General features: G+C 43.8%; 1 protein-coding gene across 1 annotated transcript in view; it reads left to right on the forward strand.

The window, feature by feature from the left end:
- Positions 1-15920, forward strand: part of LOC139367326 (uncharacterized) — a 96749-nt gene that overhangs the window by 33759 nt on the left and 47070 nt on the right. The window contains exons 14-18 of the mRNA XM_071105539.1: positions 5107-5307; positions 5537-5613; positions 5784-5930; positions 6049-6187; positions 9037-10130. Coding sequence (XP_070961640.1) covers positions 5107-5307; positions 5537-5613; positions 5784-5930; positions 6049-6187; positions 9037-10130 — 1658 coding nt within the window. The remainder of the gene's footprint in view (positions 1-5106; positions 5308-5536; positions 5614-5783; positions 5931-6048; positions 6188-9036; positions 10131-15920) is intronic.

A 15920-nucleotide genomic window follows, 5' to 3' on the forward strand; every position in this document is an offset into this window, starting at 1 on the left:
GTGTGTGTGTGTGTGTGTGTGTGTGTGTGTGTGTGTGTGTGTGTGTGTGTGTGTGTGTGTGTGTGTGTGTGTGTGTGTGTGTGTGTGTGTGTGTGTGTGTGTGTGTGTGTGTGTGTGTGGGTGGGTGTGCGTGCGTGCGTGCATATTGCTGATGCATTATGCATGATAACACTATCTTATAAAACTCTGCTCTGATTTGACCTGATTACAGTTTCATGCCTGGGTCACCCAGATTGTACTCAGATCTGGAGAGAGAACTTAGTCCTTTGACTCATTTAAAACAATGATTATCCGGATGGGATCCTCTGCACACCACATCTGCCTGACTATCATAGTCTGGGATTACACTCTTGTTGATTGTACAGCAACAATGGGACAGATCAGGAAGTACTTAGTGTACTGTATGGTTTTCATACTAAGACTAGGAGGAGGAAAGGGGAGAGAGTGTGGCATTTCTGATGCATGAGTATCTGTCTCTGGGTGTTGATGTTGTCTGATTGGTTATATAATGAGGATGGCAACACAGGACAGCCAGCTGTCACCACACACAGCCCAGTACACCTAGGAGAGAGAGAGGGGAGCTTTGTGAGACGGCGGAGGCAGGCAAGAGGGTGTTACTGTATGGCAGGATGAGGGAGACGAGTAGGATGGAGAGAGGAGGGATAGAGAGAAAGGGAGGAGGGAAGAAGGGAGACAGAGTAGGGAAGGAGGGAGACAGAGGAGGGAAGGAGGTTGGCAGATGGTCCCGTAAGAAGCTTTTTCAAATCAAATCAAATTCTATTGGTCACATGCACATATTTAGCAGATGTTATTGGTCACATGCACATATTTAGCAGATGTTATTGCGGGTGTAGCGAAATGCTTGTGTTCCTAGCTCCAACAGTGCAGTAAAATCAAACAATTCACAACAATACACACAAATCTAAAGTAAAAGAATCGAGTTAAGAAATATATAAATATTAGGATGAGCAATATCGTAGGGAATTGACTAAAATACACTAGAATAGAATACAGTATAAACATATGAAATTGGTGAAGCAGTATGTAAACCTTATTAAAGTGACTAGTGTTCCATTGTTAATGTGACCAGTGATTCCATGTACAGTTGAAGTCTGAAGTTTACATACACTTTGGTTTGAGTCATTAAAACTCATTTTTCAACCACTACACAAATGTCTTGTTAACAAACTATAGTTTTGGCAAGTCGGTTATGATATCTACTTTGTGCATGACAAGTAATTTTTCCAACAATTGTTTACGGACAGATTATTTCACTTATAATTCACTGTATCACAATTCCAGTGGGTCAGAAGTTTACATACACTAAGTTGACTGTGCCTTTAAACAGCTTGGCTAATTGACATCATTTGGGTCAATTGGAGGTGTACCTGTGGATGTATGTCAAGGCCTACCTTCAAACTCAGTGCCTCTTTGCTTGACCTCATGGGAAAATCAAAAGGAATCAGCCAAGACCTCAGAAAAACAATTGTTGACCTCCACAAGTCTGGTTCATCCTTGGCAGCAATTTCCAAACGCCTGAAGGCACCACGTTCATCTGTACAAACAATAGTACGCAAGTATATACACCATGTGACCACGCAGCCGTCATACCGCTCAGGAAGGAGGCGCGTTCTGTCTCCTAGAGATGAATGTACTTTGGTGCGAAAAGTACAAATCAATCCCAGAAAAACAGCAAAGGACCTTGTGAAGATGCTGGAGGAAACAGGTACAAAAGTATCTATATCCACAGTAAAACGAGTCCTATATCGACATAATCTGAAAGGCCGCTCAGCAAGGTAGAAGCCACTGCTCCAAAACCGCCATAAAAAAAGCCAGACTACGGTTTGCAACTGCACATTGGGACAAAGATCATACTTTTTGGTGTCCTCTGGTCTGATGAAACAAAAATAGAACTGTTTGGCCATAATGACCATCGTTATGTTTGGAGGAAAAGGGGGAGGCTTGCAAGCCGAAGAACACCATCCCAACCGTGAAGCACGGGGGTGGCAGCATCATGTTGTGCGGGTGCTTTGCTGCAGGAGGGACTGGTGCACTTCACAAAATAGATGACATCATGAGGGAGGAAAATTATGTGGATATATTGAAGCAATATCTCAAGACATCAGTCAGGAAGTTAAAGCTTGGTCGCAAATGGGTCTGCCAAATGAACAATGACCCCAAGCATACTTCCAAAGTTGTGACAAAATGGCTTAAGGACAACAAGGTCAACGTATTGGAGTGGCCATCACAAAGCCCTGACCTCAATCCCATAGCAAATTTGTGGGCAGAACTGAAAAAGCGTGTGCCAGCAAGGAGGCCTACAAACCTGACTCAGTTACACCAGCTGTCAGGAGGAATGGGCCAAAATTCACCAAACTTATTGTGGGAAGCTTGTGGAAGGCTACCCAATAGTAATTGAGTGTGTGTAAACTTCTGACCCACTGGGAATGTGATGAAATAAATAAAATCTGAAATAAATCATTCTCTCTACTATTATTCTGACATTTCACATTCTTAAAATTAAAATGGTGATCCTAACTGACCTAAGACAGGGAATTTTTACTCTGATTAAATGTCAGGAATTGTGGAAAAAATTATTTTAAATGTATTTGGCTAAGGTGTATGTAAACTTCCGACTTCAACTGGACAGCAGGGTTGAGTAACCGTCTGGTAGCCGGCTAGTGATGGCTATTTAACAGTCTGATGGCCTTGAGATAGAAGCTGTTTTTCAGTCTCTCGGTCCCAGCTTTGATGCATCTGTACTGACCTTGCTTTCTGAATGGTAGCGGGGTGAACAGGCCATGGTTCGGGTGGTTGATGTCCTTGATGATCTTTTTGGCCTCCCTGTGACATCGGGTGCTGTAGGTGTCCTGGAGGTCAGGCAGTGTGCCCCCGTTGATTCGTTGGGCAGACCGCACCACCCTCTGGAGCGCACTGCAGTTGTGGCAGTCACCGTACCAAGCGGTGGTACAGCCCGACAAGATGCTCTCAATGGTGCATCTGTAAAAGTTTTTTAGGGTTTTAGGTGCCAAGCTGAATTTCTTCAGCCTCCTGAGGTTGAAGAGGTGCTGTTGCGCCTTCTTCACCACGCTGTCTGTGTGTGTGGACCATTTCAGATCGTCGGTGATGTGTACGCTGAGGAACTTGAAGCTTTTCACCTTCTCTACTGTGTTCCCGTCGATGTGGATTGGGGCGTGCTCTCTCTGTTGTTTCCTGAAGTCCACGATCAGCCTCTTCATTTTGTTGACGTTGAGGGAGAGGTTATTTTCCTGTTATCTCACCTCCTCCCTGTATGCTGTCTCGTCATTGTTGGTAACCAGGCCTACAACTGTTGTGCTGTCTGCAAACTTGATGACTGAGTTGGTGGAATGCATAACCATGCATTCATGGGTGAACAGGGAGTACAGAAAGGGGCCGAGCATGCACCCCTGTGGGGCCCATGTGTTGAGGATCAGCGAAGTGGTGGTGTTGTTTCCTACCTTCACTACCTGGGGGTGGCCCGTCAGGAAGTTCAGGACTCAGTTGCACAGGACGGGGTTCAAACCCAGGGCCTCCGAGCTTAATGATGAGCTTGAAAGGTACTATGGTGTTGAAGGCTGAGCTGTCGTCAATGAACAGCATTCTTACATAGGTATTCCTCTTGTCCAGATGGGATAGGGCAGTGTGTAGTGCGATGGCGATGCATCGTCTGTCGATCTATTGGGGCGATATGCAAATTTGAGTGGGTCTAGGGTGTCAGGTAAGATCCTTAACTAGCCTCTCAATATCATCCTTAACTAGTCTTTTAGCTGAGTTAGTTTAGGAGATTAATGAATGAAGCCAATGCGTTCCTTTTCTTAATTTCAGTGAATTATTGCGTCATACTTTTTAACAATATTGGTTCATTTTGTAGGGTTGAGATTGCATTTTTCATGGAAACAGACATGACAATGTATAACGATTATCCATTTCCCATGTCAATCCTCAGTTATGATCTAACATTTTTTCAGAGAAGCACACACACACACACACACACACACACACACACACACACACACACCATGGGCCACCTTAGCTGCAGTCTGTGTCTCTGATGTTGTGCATGACAGTGAGGGTGAGTCAATGCAGTGTGAGTGATGTTTTGTAAACTGAGTTGAGGGAGGTGGGGCTGGGAAATGCTGGACAGTGTTCTTCTCACAGTCAGGGAAAATGTCAAGCAAGCACAAGCATCATAGACTGAATAAAGTGTGTGGTTTGGTGTGTGTGTGTGTATGAAAGAGAGAGTGTATTTAAATAGGTCAGTATAGACCAGGTTACTGTCCTTTGCTAATAGTAGGCTAATTATGCAACACATTTCTTGCCTACAGTTTAGAAAAGGACTGCAGTATTGGGATAGCGAAATGGACCGAGGGAATTGTTACATTATGTATACTGTTTGCTTGTCTCTGGTGCTAAAAAAGGTTGAAACACACACAGTTAGAAGACATGTCGCACTTAAAAATGTTGTCAAATGAAGAAGGACAAAAACTTGTCCTTGGCGTGTCAGGGGGATGGAGGGATAGGCTGATTGATGGGGAAATGAAGGAGGAGAGGAGAGCTTTGGAGATGGGAAGAGAGAGAGAGTGCACAGAGTAAGTGCAGTCATTTATTATATAACCCTGCCAAAAACAGCATAGGCTTAATTACAGCTTGTTTTGAGGGATTCTGGCCCGAACCAGGATGATTTAGATCCCCTCTCTCTGTTCCCACGTGTCCCTTTTAGATGACCTCACTCAATAGCTCTTCACTCTACTTAGCAACCAATTCAAACAAAAATACAAGTATTGGTGAGAAACAGGTTAGTGTCAATCTCTCTCTTCAAGTGTTAAAGTTTCTACTGTATCTACAAGTCTCTACTGCAGCATTGTACTTCAACCAATGGTTTGGTGTCTGAGGTTTGAGGAACATGTGCTCTTGTATGATCCTGTATGATACAGGACTAATTAGGGGTTTATGAGATGGTGGAACTGTGGAACTTCACTCTCTCTCTCTCTCTCTCTCTCTCTCTCTCTCTCTCTCTCTCTCTCTCTCTCTCTCTCTCTCTCTCTCTCTCTCTCTCTCTCTCTCTCTCTCTCTCTCTCTCTCCAGCCGCCTCGCTCCTCCCTCACCGGTTCGTGACGGTGCGTCGGGGCAGTCCTTCGGCGAGGAGCGGTCAGATCCGACCCGGTGACCGGTTGGAGGCGGTCGATGGGCGTTCTGTGGTGACCCTACCCCACCGGGAGCTCGCCCATATCCTGCGCCGAGCTGGAAACACCCTACGCCTCACCATCATCCCCCGTCCTAGCACATGTGAGTGCAAAGAAACACACCTGTATACACACACATATTTACACACACACACACACACACACACACACAGCCTATACACTCACATTTAAGAAGAAAATAAACTAATCTCCTCCCCATTCTAGTTCCCAGGGTCACTAAGATGTCAATGTTCTCTGTGTGAACATGCATCCAGTACCATTTTGCTCTCTGTCTTCACTGACATGCTAACCTTACCCCTCCTCTCTCTCAGACTCATCCAGCCTATCAGAGACCGCAGACTATGACCCCAATTACAGAAGCAGAAAAGGGCACAGGTCACGACCCAAGGTGAGGGCCATCCATCCATTATGTGTGTCTGAGTGAGTGTATAATGTCCTCGGTCAGTGCTTCCTTTCCACAGAGACACTCGCTTTCACCGTTTCTCTGTCTGTGTATCTTTCTCTTCTCCGGAGACTGATATGCACCTCTCTCTCTCCCTCTCTCTGTTTCTTCTTTAGCATGACTCTAGGTATTACAGTGTGGATCTAGACCGCGGCCCAACAGGTTTTGGGTTCAGTCTGCGGGGGGGGGATGAGTACAACATGAGTCTGTACGTACTGGGACTGATGGAGGGAGGACCTGCCTCACGCAGCCACAAAATACAGGTGAGCGTATTGTTTTAGAATGTCGGACCAACCCAGGGTACCTCTTTAAAGAATGCCGTGTCTAATGTTTCCCTGTAAGTTACCTCAGCTTGAGGACTGTGCTGTAACTGTGCTGTAGGTAAGCGATCAGTTGGTGGAGATCAACGGGGACAGCACAGCAGGGATGACCCACAGCTTGGCTGTAGAGCAGATACGCAGGGGAGGACACCGCATACACCTGGTGCTAAAGAAAGGCAACGGATACGTACCAGATTACGGTAAGACACGGAAAAGGACCGGGGGGGTAGAAGTTGGAAGCACTGTAAAACCCCAGATACACTCCTCCCACAGCACAAACTGTCACTCAGTTTCACATGATTTTAACAGACCAAATGGGATGAGGACTGTGGATAAGGTGGCGGTAGACTAGAGAGAATCAGGACATTCAACTGAGCATAAACACTAGAGAATCCTCCTCAAACTGTCAAATGTCTGTTGTTTATCTCTCTGGCCATATTACAGTGCCTTGCGAAAGTATTCGGCCCCCTTGAACTTTGCGACCTTTTGCCACATTTCAGGCTTCAAACATAAAGATATAAAACTGTATTTTTTTGTGAAGAATCAACAACAAGTGGGACACAATCATGAAGTGGAACGACATTTATTGGATGTTTCAAACTTGTTTAACAAATCAAAAACTGAAAAATTGGGCGTGCAAAATTATTCAGCCCCCAGCCCCTGTTGTGAAGAAGTTTAAAGCCGGATTTGGATACAAAAAGATTTCCCAAGCTTTAAACATCCCAAGGAGCACTGTGCAAGCGATAATATTGAAATGGAAGGAGTATCAGACCACTGCAAATCTACCAAGACCTGGCCGTCCCTCTAAACTTTCAACTCATACAAGGAGAAGACTGATCAGAGATGCAGCCAAGAGGCCCATGATCACTCTGAATGAACTGCAGAGATCTACAGCTGAGGTGGGAGACTCTGTCCATAGGACAACAATTAGTCGTATATTGCACAAATCTGGCCTTTATGGAAGAGTGGCAAGAAGAAAGCCATTTCTTAAAGATATCCATAAAAAGTGTTGTTTAAAGTTTGCCACAAGCCACCTGGGAGACACACCAAACATGTGGAAGAAGGTGCTCTGGTCAGATGAAACCAAAATTGAACTTTTTGGCAACAATGCAAAACGTTATGTTTGGCGTAAAAGCAACACAGCTGAACACACCCTCCCCACTGTCAAATATGGTGGTGGCAGCATCATGGTTTGGGCCTGCTTTTCTTCAGCAGGGACAGGGAAGATGGTTAAAATTGATGGGAAGATGGATGGAGCCAAATACAGGACCATTCTGGAAGAAAACCTGATGGAGTCTGCAAAAGACCTGAGACTGGGACGGAGATTTGTCTTCCAACAAGACAATGATCCAAAACATAAAGCAAAATCTACAATGGAATGGTTCAAAAATAAACATATCCAGGTGTTAGAATGGCCAAGTCAAAGTCCAGACCTGAATCCAATCGAGAATCTGTGGAAAGAACTGAAAACTGCTGTTCACAAATGCTCTCCATCCAACCTCACTGAGCTCGAGCTGTTTTGCAAGGAGGAATGGGAAAAAATGTCAGTCTCTCGATGTGCAAAACTGATAGAGACATACCCCAAGCGACTTACAGCTGTAATCGCAGCAAAAGGTGGCGCTACAAAGTATTAACTTAAGGGGGCTGAATCATTTTGCACGCCCAATTTTTCAGTTTTTGATTTGTTAAAAAAGTTTGAAATATCCAATAAATGTCGTTCCACTTCATGATTGTGTCCCACTTGTTGTTGATTCTTCACAAAAAAATACAGTTTTATATCTTTATGTTTGAAGCCTGAAATGTGGCAAAAGGTCGCAAAGTTCAAGGGGGCCGAATACTTTCGCAAGGCACTGTATATCTCTCTTGGCTGTATTATATCTCTCTGCTTGTATTATATCTCTCTGGCTGTATTATATCTCTCTGGCTGTATTATATCTCTCTGGCTGTATTATATCTCTCTGGCTGTATTATATCTCTCTGGCTGTATTATATCTCTCTGGCTGTATTATATCTCTCTTGGCTGTATTATATCTCTCTTGGGTGTCTTGGGTGTATAACCTCTTTCCCTTCTACTAAATTACTAACAATGCTTTTCTTTTTTCTCTTTTTGGGGCTTTCCTTTTATTATTTCTCTCCTTTTCTTGTGATTCATTCTTTGAACCCTCCATCTCTCTTACCTTCCCTCTTACCTTCCCTTTTACCTCCCCACCACGTTTTCCTTTGCTCTCTCTTTATTTCCTGTCTTTTTTCCCTGTTTTATTTTACTCCACATCTTTCTCTTCTTCTTTGCTCTTCCTCCGTTCCTCTTCTCTCCCTGTCAGTGGAGCTGTCCAGTCTGTCTCTATGTATGACCAACTCCAAGCTAGGCGAGCCTTGCTTCTATGTCATCGGCCGGACAGAGAACACGCGGTTGGTAATCGTTCCTGTTAGTCCTCCATTTACTTGTCTCCTTACATTCCTCTCCTCCTCAATCCCTATCTTGTCTCTACTGTTGTCTTTACTGTTGTCTTTAATGTTGTCTCTATTGTTCTCGTTGTTGAAAATACCTTGTGTCACTGTCATTGTGAGGCCATGATCATCCACATGCTGAAATGTTGAGACAGGGTTATAACTAATGACTCAAGCCTTAGTTTTAACCCCCAAAAAATGCCAGTTAAGTCAATGAGAACAATATCCCTTGGTTGAATTGATTTGTGTCCAACCTTGCCACTAGAATCTTCTAAGTGTTGCTCAATGCAAAAGAGAGCTAGTGATCTCTACGCTTCATCAATGCAGGAGACATTTGCATGAGAGGGCACAATGTTGATATACTGTAATGGTTATAACACAGGGTTACCTGGAGGTCAGGGAAGTAGCAGCTGTTGAGACAACACAACCTGCACACATACAGCTACAGATTCTTACAAGGATTCCCTGTGAACTCTGGAGTTCCTCTACAGTGGTTATGTAACATCACCTGCTTCTCTAACTCTCCTTATTCTCTTCTCCACCTATTCAATGTGTTCTCTCTCCTCCCTGCTTCCTGGGTTCCTCCCTGTGTGTTCATCAGGCCGTGAGCGCAGAGTCACCTCCCCCTTCCTCCCACTGCAGCACCCCGAGGAGCAGAGTGTGGCTGCAGTAGACCTGGCCCGTCGGGCGAGCCGCAGCTACAGGTCCAAGGTGAAGAAGCGGGGGAGGTCTTCGAAAGGGAGAGAAAAGAAGAAGAAAGGAAGCAGGTCAGGGAGAGGCAGAAGCAGCAGCTCAGAGGGAGAGGAAGGAGCAGGGGAAGTGAGACACAGCCCTGATTCAGACCCTGGTCCTGAGAGACAGGAGGAGGAGGACAGTGAGACAGGAGGTAGTGGCCTGAGAGAGAGGACTCAGGTGAGAGGGAGGGATAGGAGGAGGAAGAACAGGAACAAGGGAGGCTCTCACAGTTTACCCAGAGATGCCCTGAGGAAACGTAACAACGATAACATACACATAGAGGCAGAGAGGGGGGATGAGAGAGGGAGGGAGAGAGAGAGGAGGAGAGAGAGAAAAAGGAAAAGCAGGAGTGAGGAGAGGGTTAGGAAGAGGGAGAACAGCGGGAAAACAGAGGAAGAGGAGGAGGTGAAGGAAAGAGAGGAGAAGAAGGATATGGAGGAAGAAGAGGTAGAAGAGGAGGAAGAAGATGTAGAGGAGGTAGATGCTTATCTCCCTATTACTAACAAAAGGCTGCCCAGGCCCAAGCAAGACTGGGAGGAAGAGGATGTGGAAGAGAGGGAGAGGAAAAAAAGAGAATGGGACATGGAAAGAGAAAGGGAGTTGGAGAGTGAGAGATTAAGGGACAGAGAGTGGGAGAGAGAGGATGGGAGGTTGAGGGAGATAGAGTGGGAGAGGAAGAGGATAAATGATGAGGAGAGAGAAAGGTCTCAGTCCCTGAACAACCTGCTCTCCTTGGAGTCTCGCGTGGCCTCTCCACTACAGAGAGATCCCTTCTCCTTCCTAACTCCCTCCTCTGAGCTGGAGCATGCAGAGTCAGTAACCAGCCACTCAGATGGCAGTGTGTATGCTGCCAGTGTCTCTGGCCTCTCGCTGGCCCTCACAGAGGGGTCTGTTCTGGGGACCCCGGCCCTGCTGCTCCCAGGCCCCTGGCTCAAACCCAGCCAACAGAGGATCACTGAGGTCATACAGGAGAACAGGCTTGCAGGAGAACCGAGAAAAAGAGGGAGGGGAAGGGGAAGAGGAGTTATGGAAGAATCGGGAATATAGATAGCAAAGCAAAAGTATACATGCTGTTTGAGGAAACGGTTATCATGATCAAGAAGAGTACCAAACTGTATCCCCTCTTTTTAAACTATACTCAACACAGGTGGTTTTATTGTGACGCGTTTGATATGTCATATTATTTAGTAATATTCTTTGTGCCTTTTGACAGCTGGTTTCTGACTGATGTTACTGTTGACAATGTCCACTTGTAAATATTTGAAGATGTTCCAGTGGAACAGAAATCAGTTTCTCTCCTCTCCTCTGTGGAAATCCCCTAGTCCTCCTTCTGAATACAGCACCTTTCTCTGCTCTCCTTCAGGAGTTGCAATAGAATTGTCCTCCTGCAGTTGTTAGGAACTGGCATGGTCTTTCTCTCTGTAGTGACACATGCCACTCTACTTAAGTATTGGAGTTTCAGTTCCCTTCCACTGTAGATAGAGAGACAGCATAATACCTCATGATACTGAGCAATAATATGCAACACACCCAGGCTACACTTTGCCCAGGGAATGTGAAGGGAAGGGGTGGTATTGTATGGTACCTGCGACTCCTTCTACTGTCCATCCAACTGTTCTGACATAGATGCTGTTCTGTGTGTTCATTTGATTGTGATAACTTTCAGAGGACCGTGACTTTGTGCAATCTGTATACTAAATATTTGTATTAAATACATATCTCAATGCTATTGTATATACAATATTTAATGGAGCCCTGATTCGCATTGTTGGTACTGTGAAATATAATAATACATATAAAAGATAAAGGCTACTGACAACATTTTAATCAATATTATAGACTTGTGATTTCATGTTATTGAAATGAATGTTGTGATATTGGTTAAGTATCAGGGTAAACCCTTCTATCAAACAAATCTTACCAAAGTAATACAGCATGCATACATATTTATATTGTCAATATGTTATTTCCTGGAAGTAAGAACAGAGCCACTATCCATTCTACAGTAGTGCCGTGCCCTCTTCAGTAGTGGTGGGGAGTTGACTCCGAAAGAGTTGATTCCTTGACCACAGAGAGTCAGAGTCGACTCTTAAAATCCCAATAGGGTCTGACTCCAGCAGATACCTTATCACGCCACTGACGCTGTGAGAGATACGAGGTGAGACAGGAGGTCGAAGGGTGCCAGATAGGATTGTAATGTTACCGCCACCAACAGCATGGGTACACACCAACAGTGTGTGTGGTGTCTCTCTTGTTGTGATGGTGTGTTTTGTCCTATATTTTTATTTGATTTTGTATTTTTAATCCCAGCCCCCGCAGGAGGTCTTTTTCCTTTTAGTAGGCCGTCATTGTAAATAAGAATTTGTTCTTAACTGACTTGCCGAGTTAAATAAAGGTTCAAAACAATAAAAAAAATACTTCGCTAGCTGCACAAGCAACCGTGGTTAACACTACTCCCTGGACCAGAGCTAGTGTTCCCAGAGGGAACGGCGTCAGCATCATCTGCAGCATCATCTGCATCATCTGCATCATCTGCAGCATCATCTGCAGCCGGATGCTTCAAAACATCATAGAGTCGTTCAGAAAGATGTGCCGTGGGAACTAGGCTGATGTTGGCTACTGGTTAAGCCTAGAATATTTAGGTAATTAGATAGTGTCAAATGGCTCCATATGCATTGCTAATAAATCACCCAGTTCAGCGCACACACTCTGACAATGCAGCTGTAGCTAATTTGAGCTAATTTTGGAGTGTTTTGTCAAATTGAAGTCGGAGTCGAGAAAGAGTCGACTCCAACCGCTCTGATAGCAGGAGTCGCATTCAACTCCCAAAATCCCGGAGTCGTTCACCACTACTCTTAACTTGCAGTTGCCTTGGTAACCAAACCCATACTGAACCATTAAGCTGGCTCATACTGTGTATGTGGCATTTGGATAGTGAATGAGTAGTGGGTGTGTCATTATAGTCCCCTGTCATGACTAAAATGATCAAACATCTACGTATTTTTCCTGTCTATTGATCTTCAGTAAAAACAGCCAACGACTCCTGACATTGAGTTATCTGAATAAATAAAGGACAAGATATTAAATCAATCTGTCATTGCTTTGCCAAACAATTGGCAGACAGTTGTAAGCCAGTTATGGGAGTTAGGGCCCAAATATGATATTTTTGTACAGATGTATTTTTTAAATCCCCAGGTATTGAGATATATAAGCGATAAACCGATATATATTAAGTTAAAGGACTGAAAACTAAATACAGGAAGACACATATTGCTTTCAATTGACATTCTATTCAAGACATTTGGAGATGGCACTGTATGTATTGAATTATCTGACCCACTGAAACAGTGTTGTGAGGGCAGCAACTGAGTATGTATAAATTACGATGTTGTCTTTTTTAGATACAGTTTTTACATTATTTTTCTCATGCCAATGGGGAAAAAGCAGAGGTGTCACATCACAACTGTCACAGCACGTCTCCAGTGTTAACCAGAATATGAATCAATTATAACACATCAGCACATGACTACCGAACCAGTCCAGTTAAGCTCCATTTTTTTATTGAGACGGTTGTTGTTACTGTTGTAACTTGTGTTTTTCAATGCTTCATTTTTTTTTATTGAGACTGTTGTTGTTACTGTTGTAACTTGTTTTTCAATGCTTCATTTTTTCATTTTCCTAAAGAAGATAATAGCCAATAAATTGTTAACAAACTTAAAATAAACTGCTAATAAAATATTTATATTACGTTACATCATTTTCTCATCTATTTTGACAATACTTGTGTGAGTATGAGATGAGGTTCATTGAGAAGATGTTTTCTACTTAAAGCAGTAGATGGCAGTAAAATGTGGTAACAGTGCGGAGGGTGAGGGTGGAAATGCATCTAAAAAAATGTGTGTGTGCGTGCGTGTGTTTTCATCCATCTTATCTTTGGTATCACTGGAGGGCAGTGCTTCAGAGCACATAAGGACCCTCTTCTCCTCTACCCTGTACTGATGTTGACAGCCATCAAATCAACATCTCCAAAATCACCACTGAGTCAGAGTTGGGACTCACAGAGGCTTGCAAACAAACAAGAGATAAAAACAAGTAGCAGAAGAGAGCTGGAAAGGAAGATGGCAGAGAGAGACAGTATATGGGAGTGAATAAAGGAGAGAAATTGGAATGAGAGATGTACAGCAGGAGTGAAAGGGGGAGAGAGGTGGTGTCTGAATAGCTTCAGTGTTAGCATGGCAGATGGAGATGGAGTATGTATGGGAATGTTTAGATGCGCCTGGAAAGAGAATGTATGAGAGGGAGAGGAGGAACCGGGCACACAGGGTGTGTGTGTGTGTGTGGCAGATGTATGAGTATCAGGAGAGGGCAAATGGCTGATCTTTTAGTAACACATGAATGATTTACCAGGCTCTGTGGAAGAGCAGGGATTTCACATCTCTCCATGTACTCTCTTATCTAATATCAGGCTTTTTACTATTAGTGTACAACAAATTGCCTCACCTTTAACACAATCACGCCCACATGCATACACTCTTTCTCTCTCTCTCTCTCTCTCTCTCTCTCTCTCTCTCTCCCTACATCTCTCTCTCTCTCTCTCTCTCTCTCTCTCTCTCTCCATCTGTCTGTCTCCCACATACACATACACACACAGTTATTGCGACATGAGCGATTACACAAAGACCTTTACAAACTTTGTACCGGAAATGGCAGTTATTTAATCCTGTATTACTAAAAGTATTGTGGCACAGAGGCCCTTTAGAGGGCTATTTTGGCTATATTCTGACGCATCATTGAAGTGGTGAAGTGTCATTAGGCTTACTCTGAAGAAAACGCACATAGGGAGCCACGAGAGGATGCAAAAGCCTATTACCAATAGTAACATATTACTGTAGGCCTATGCTGGTAATGACTAGGTTCTGCTCAGCATAGCGGTTTGCAATTAAAGTTATTGATAGCGCAGAAAGCCAGCGCCCTCTGGATTTTCTCCAGCTGAGTCATGTGCGAAATGAATCGGCTTTAGGAAATGACTTTAACTTCCCTTCACTGTGGAGATTTTGGGGAATGTTTACAAAGAATAGAACTTACATCAAACCAGTAATCTGTATAGCCATAATGCCTCAAAACCAATAAGAAAAACAGTTCAACAATTGGAATTAAAGCCATTGATGAATGTATATCATATGCACATATTTTCATATATCATATCATATCACACGATTTCGTTAAATTGATCATTGCAGACCATATTGCAATCAAAACGTTTTAGAAACATATACATTTTAAGGTGCCGATGCTCTACCCTACATTTGTCAATCGCCTATAATGTGCATCAAACATTGCGCGTCGGCACAAGAGCGCCCCTGAGACCCACGCGCGCTCATAGCCTACAGTTCACAGATTTGCCAGGAGTCCATCTCTTCACATATCTCTACCACCACTGGTGTGAAGTTACTGCGACTGTTACCATAGTGGATTACTGATGGGTAAAACATTGAAAATAGTTTGATAAATGCACTTTATTTATTTGTATCACATGGGATTTTAGAAAGTGCGCAGCGGATTGTTTTATTGGTTTCCCCTGAAACGTCGGGAACAGAACACAGGCAAGTGGAAACTCCTTATACATATCAAGTATGTGTATTGAAGACGTGTGGAATATTTTACAGAGAAATTGAACTGTCTATAAAGATTTTTTTAACGACTCGAGTTCGAGTAGGCAACTCTTCGTCATGGACGCGTGAGGTGAAGCTACACGGTGCGGTGATCTACGAGGGACACTCGGGCAAAATCTATAGCCTAAACCATCCTCGGGCTTTTAGATGTGGTCTGTACAGGGCAGGGGTGAATACTTGGACCTCTAACTATGAAATGAATCAGTATTCCAACGTCTTCATTTTGGCTTTTCCAAAGACACATCTAGTTATGGGGTGAGGAGGATGAGGTAGAGACTGCAGGGATAGTCTATGTGGGAGGGAACATGGAATGTTTTCTATTATATAATCTTTGACAAAACTGCTTATTAGTGGGAGAACATAACAAGCCAATTTCCCTGACCCCGTCTTCCCTCCCCTTTTCATCGGGGGAGACAGAAAAGTTTTTGTGATCATTAATAATTTTGGGGAGAATCGACCTGTTTTCAGACAAATTGGCTGTTGAAATGGTAACACATCTTGACTGAAGTTGACAAGGAGAACACTGGGCTCAATGACAAGAGTCACTGGTGTGTATTCTTTTTTATTTCACTGATCTTGTATTACACAGTAACCCCCTCTGTCTGCCTCTCCACAGGAGAGGGGAATATTGAATTACCAAGATGGCTAATGTGCATTTATTGTTTCAGATTTCAACTATACCTCTCTGTCTCTTTTTTCTCTGCCTTGATCCATCTCTCTTTTTTATTGTTTGATTTTGGTTGATCATTTGGAATGACACCTGATGCCCAAGGTCCTGGATTTCCATCTTCCGTCATCCTTCAAGATGCTGAACCTAAAGACACTAAGCCTTCAGCTAACCACACTCAGTTGTACCCCTTACTTTGTTTTCGCCTTTGCACTGTTCTCTTGGTGAAGCCACCTTTTGTGGACGTAGAACACTTGCAACCAACCCCATCTTGCTTTGAGATACTGTGATATGTAATCGTTCGAGAAACTGTCGACACACTGTTGTGTCCCTTGCCGTCTCTGAATCTCTGAAAGGCTTTTTGCGTAAAGTGGAAAGGGACAAAAACAATCCCCAAGTTAATTTTCCTCC

Source organism: Oncorhynchus clarkii, chromosome 16 (genome assembly GCF_045791955.1).
Source record: "Oncorhynchus clarkii lewisi isolate Uvic-CL-2024 chromosome 16, UVic_Ocla_1.0, whole genome shotgun sequence".
Lineage (NCBI taxonomy): Eukaryota > Metazoa > Chordata > Actinopteri > Salmoniformes > Salmonidae > Oncorhynchus > Oncorhynchus clarkii.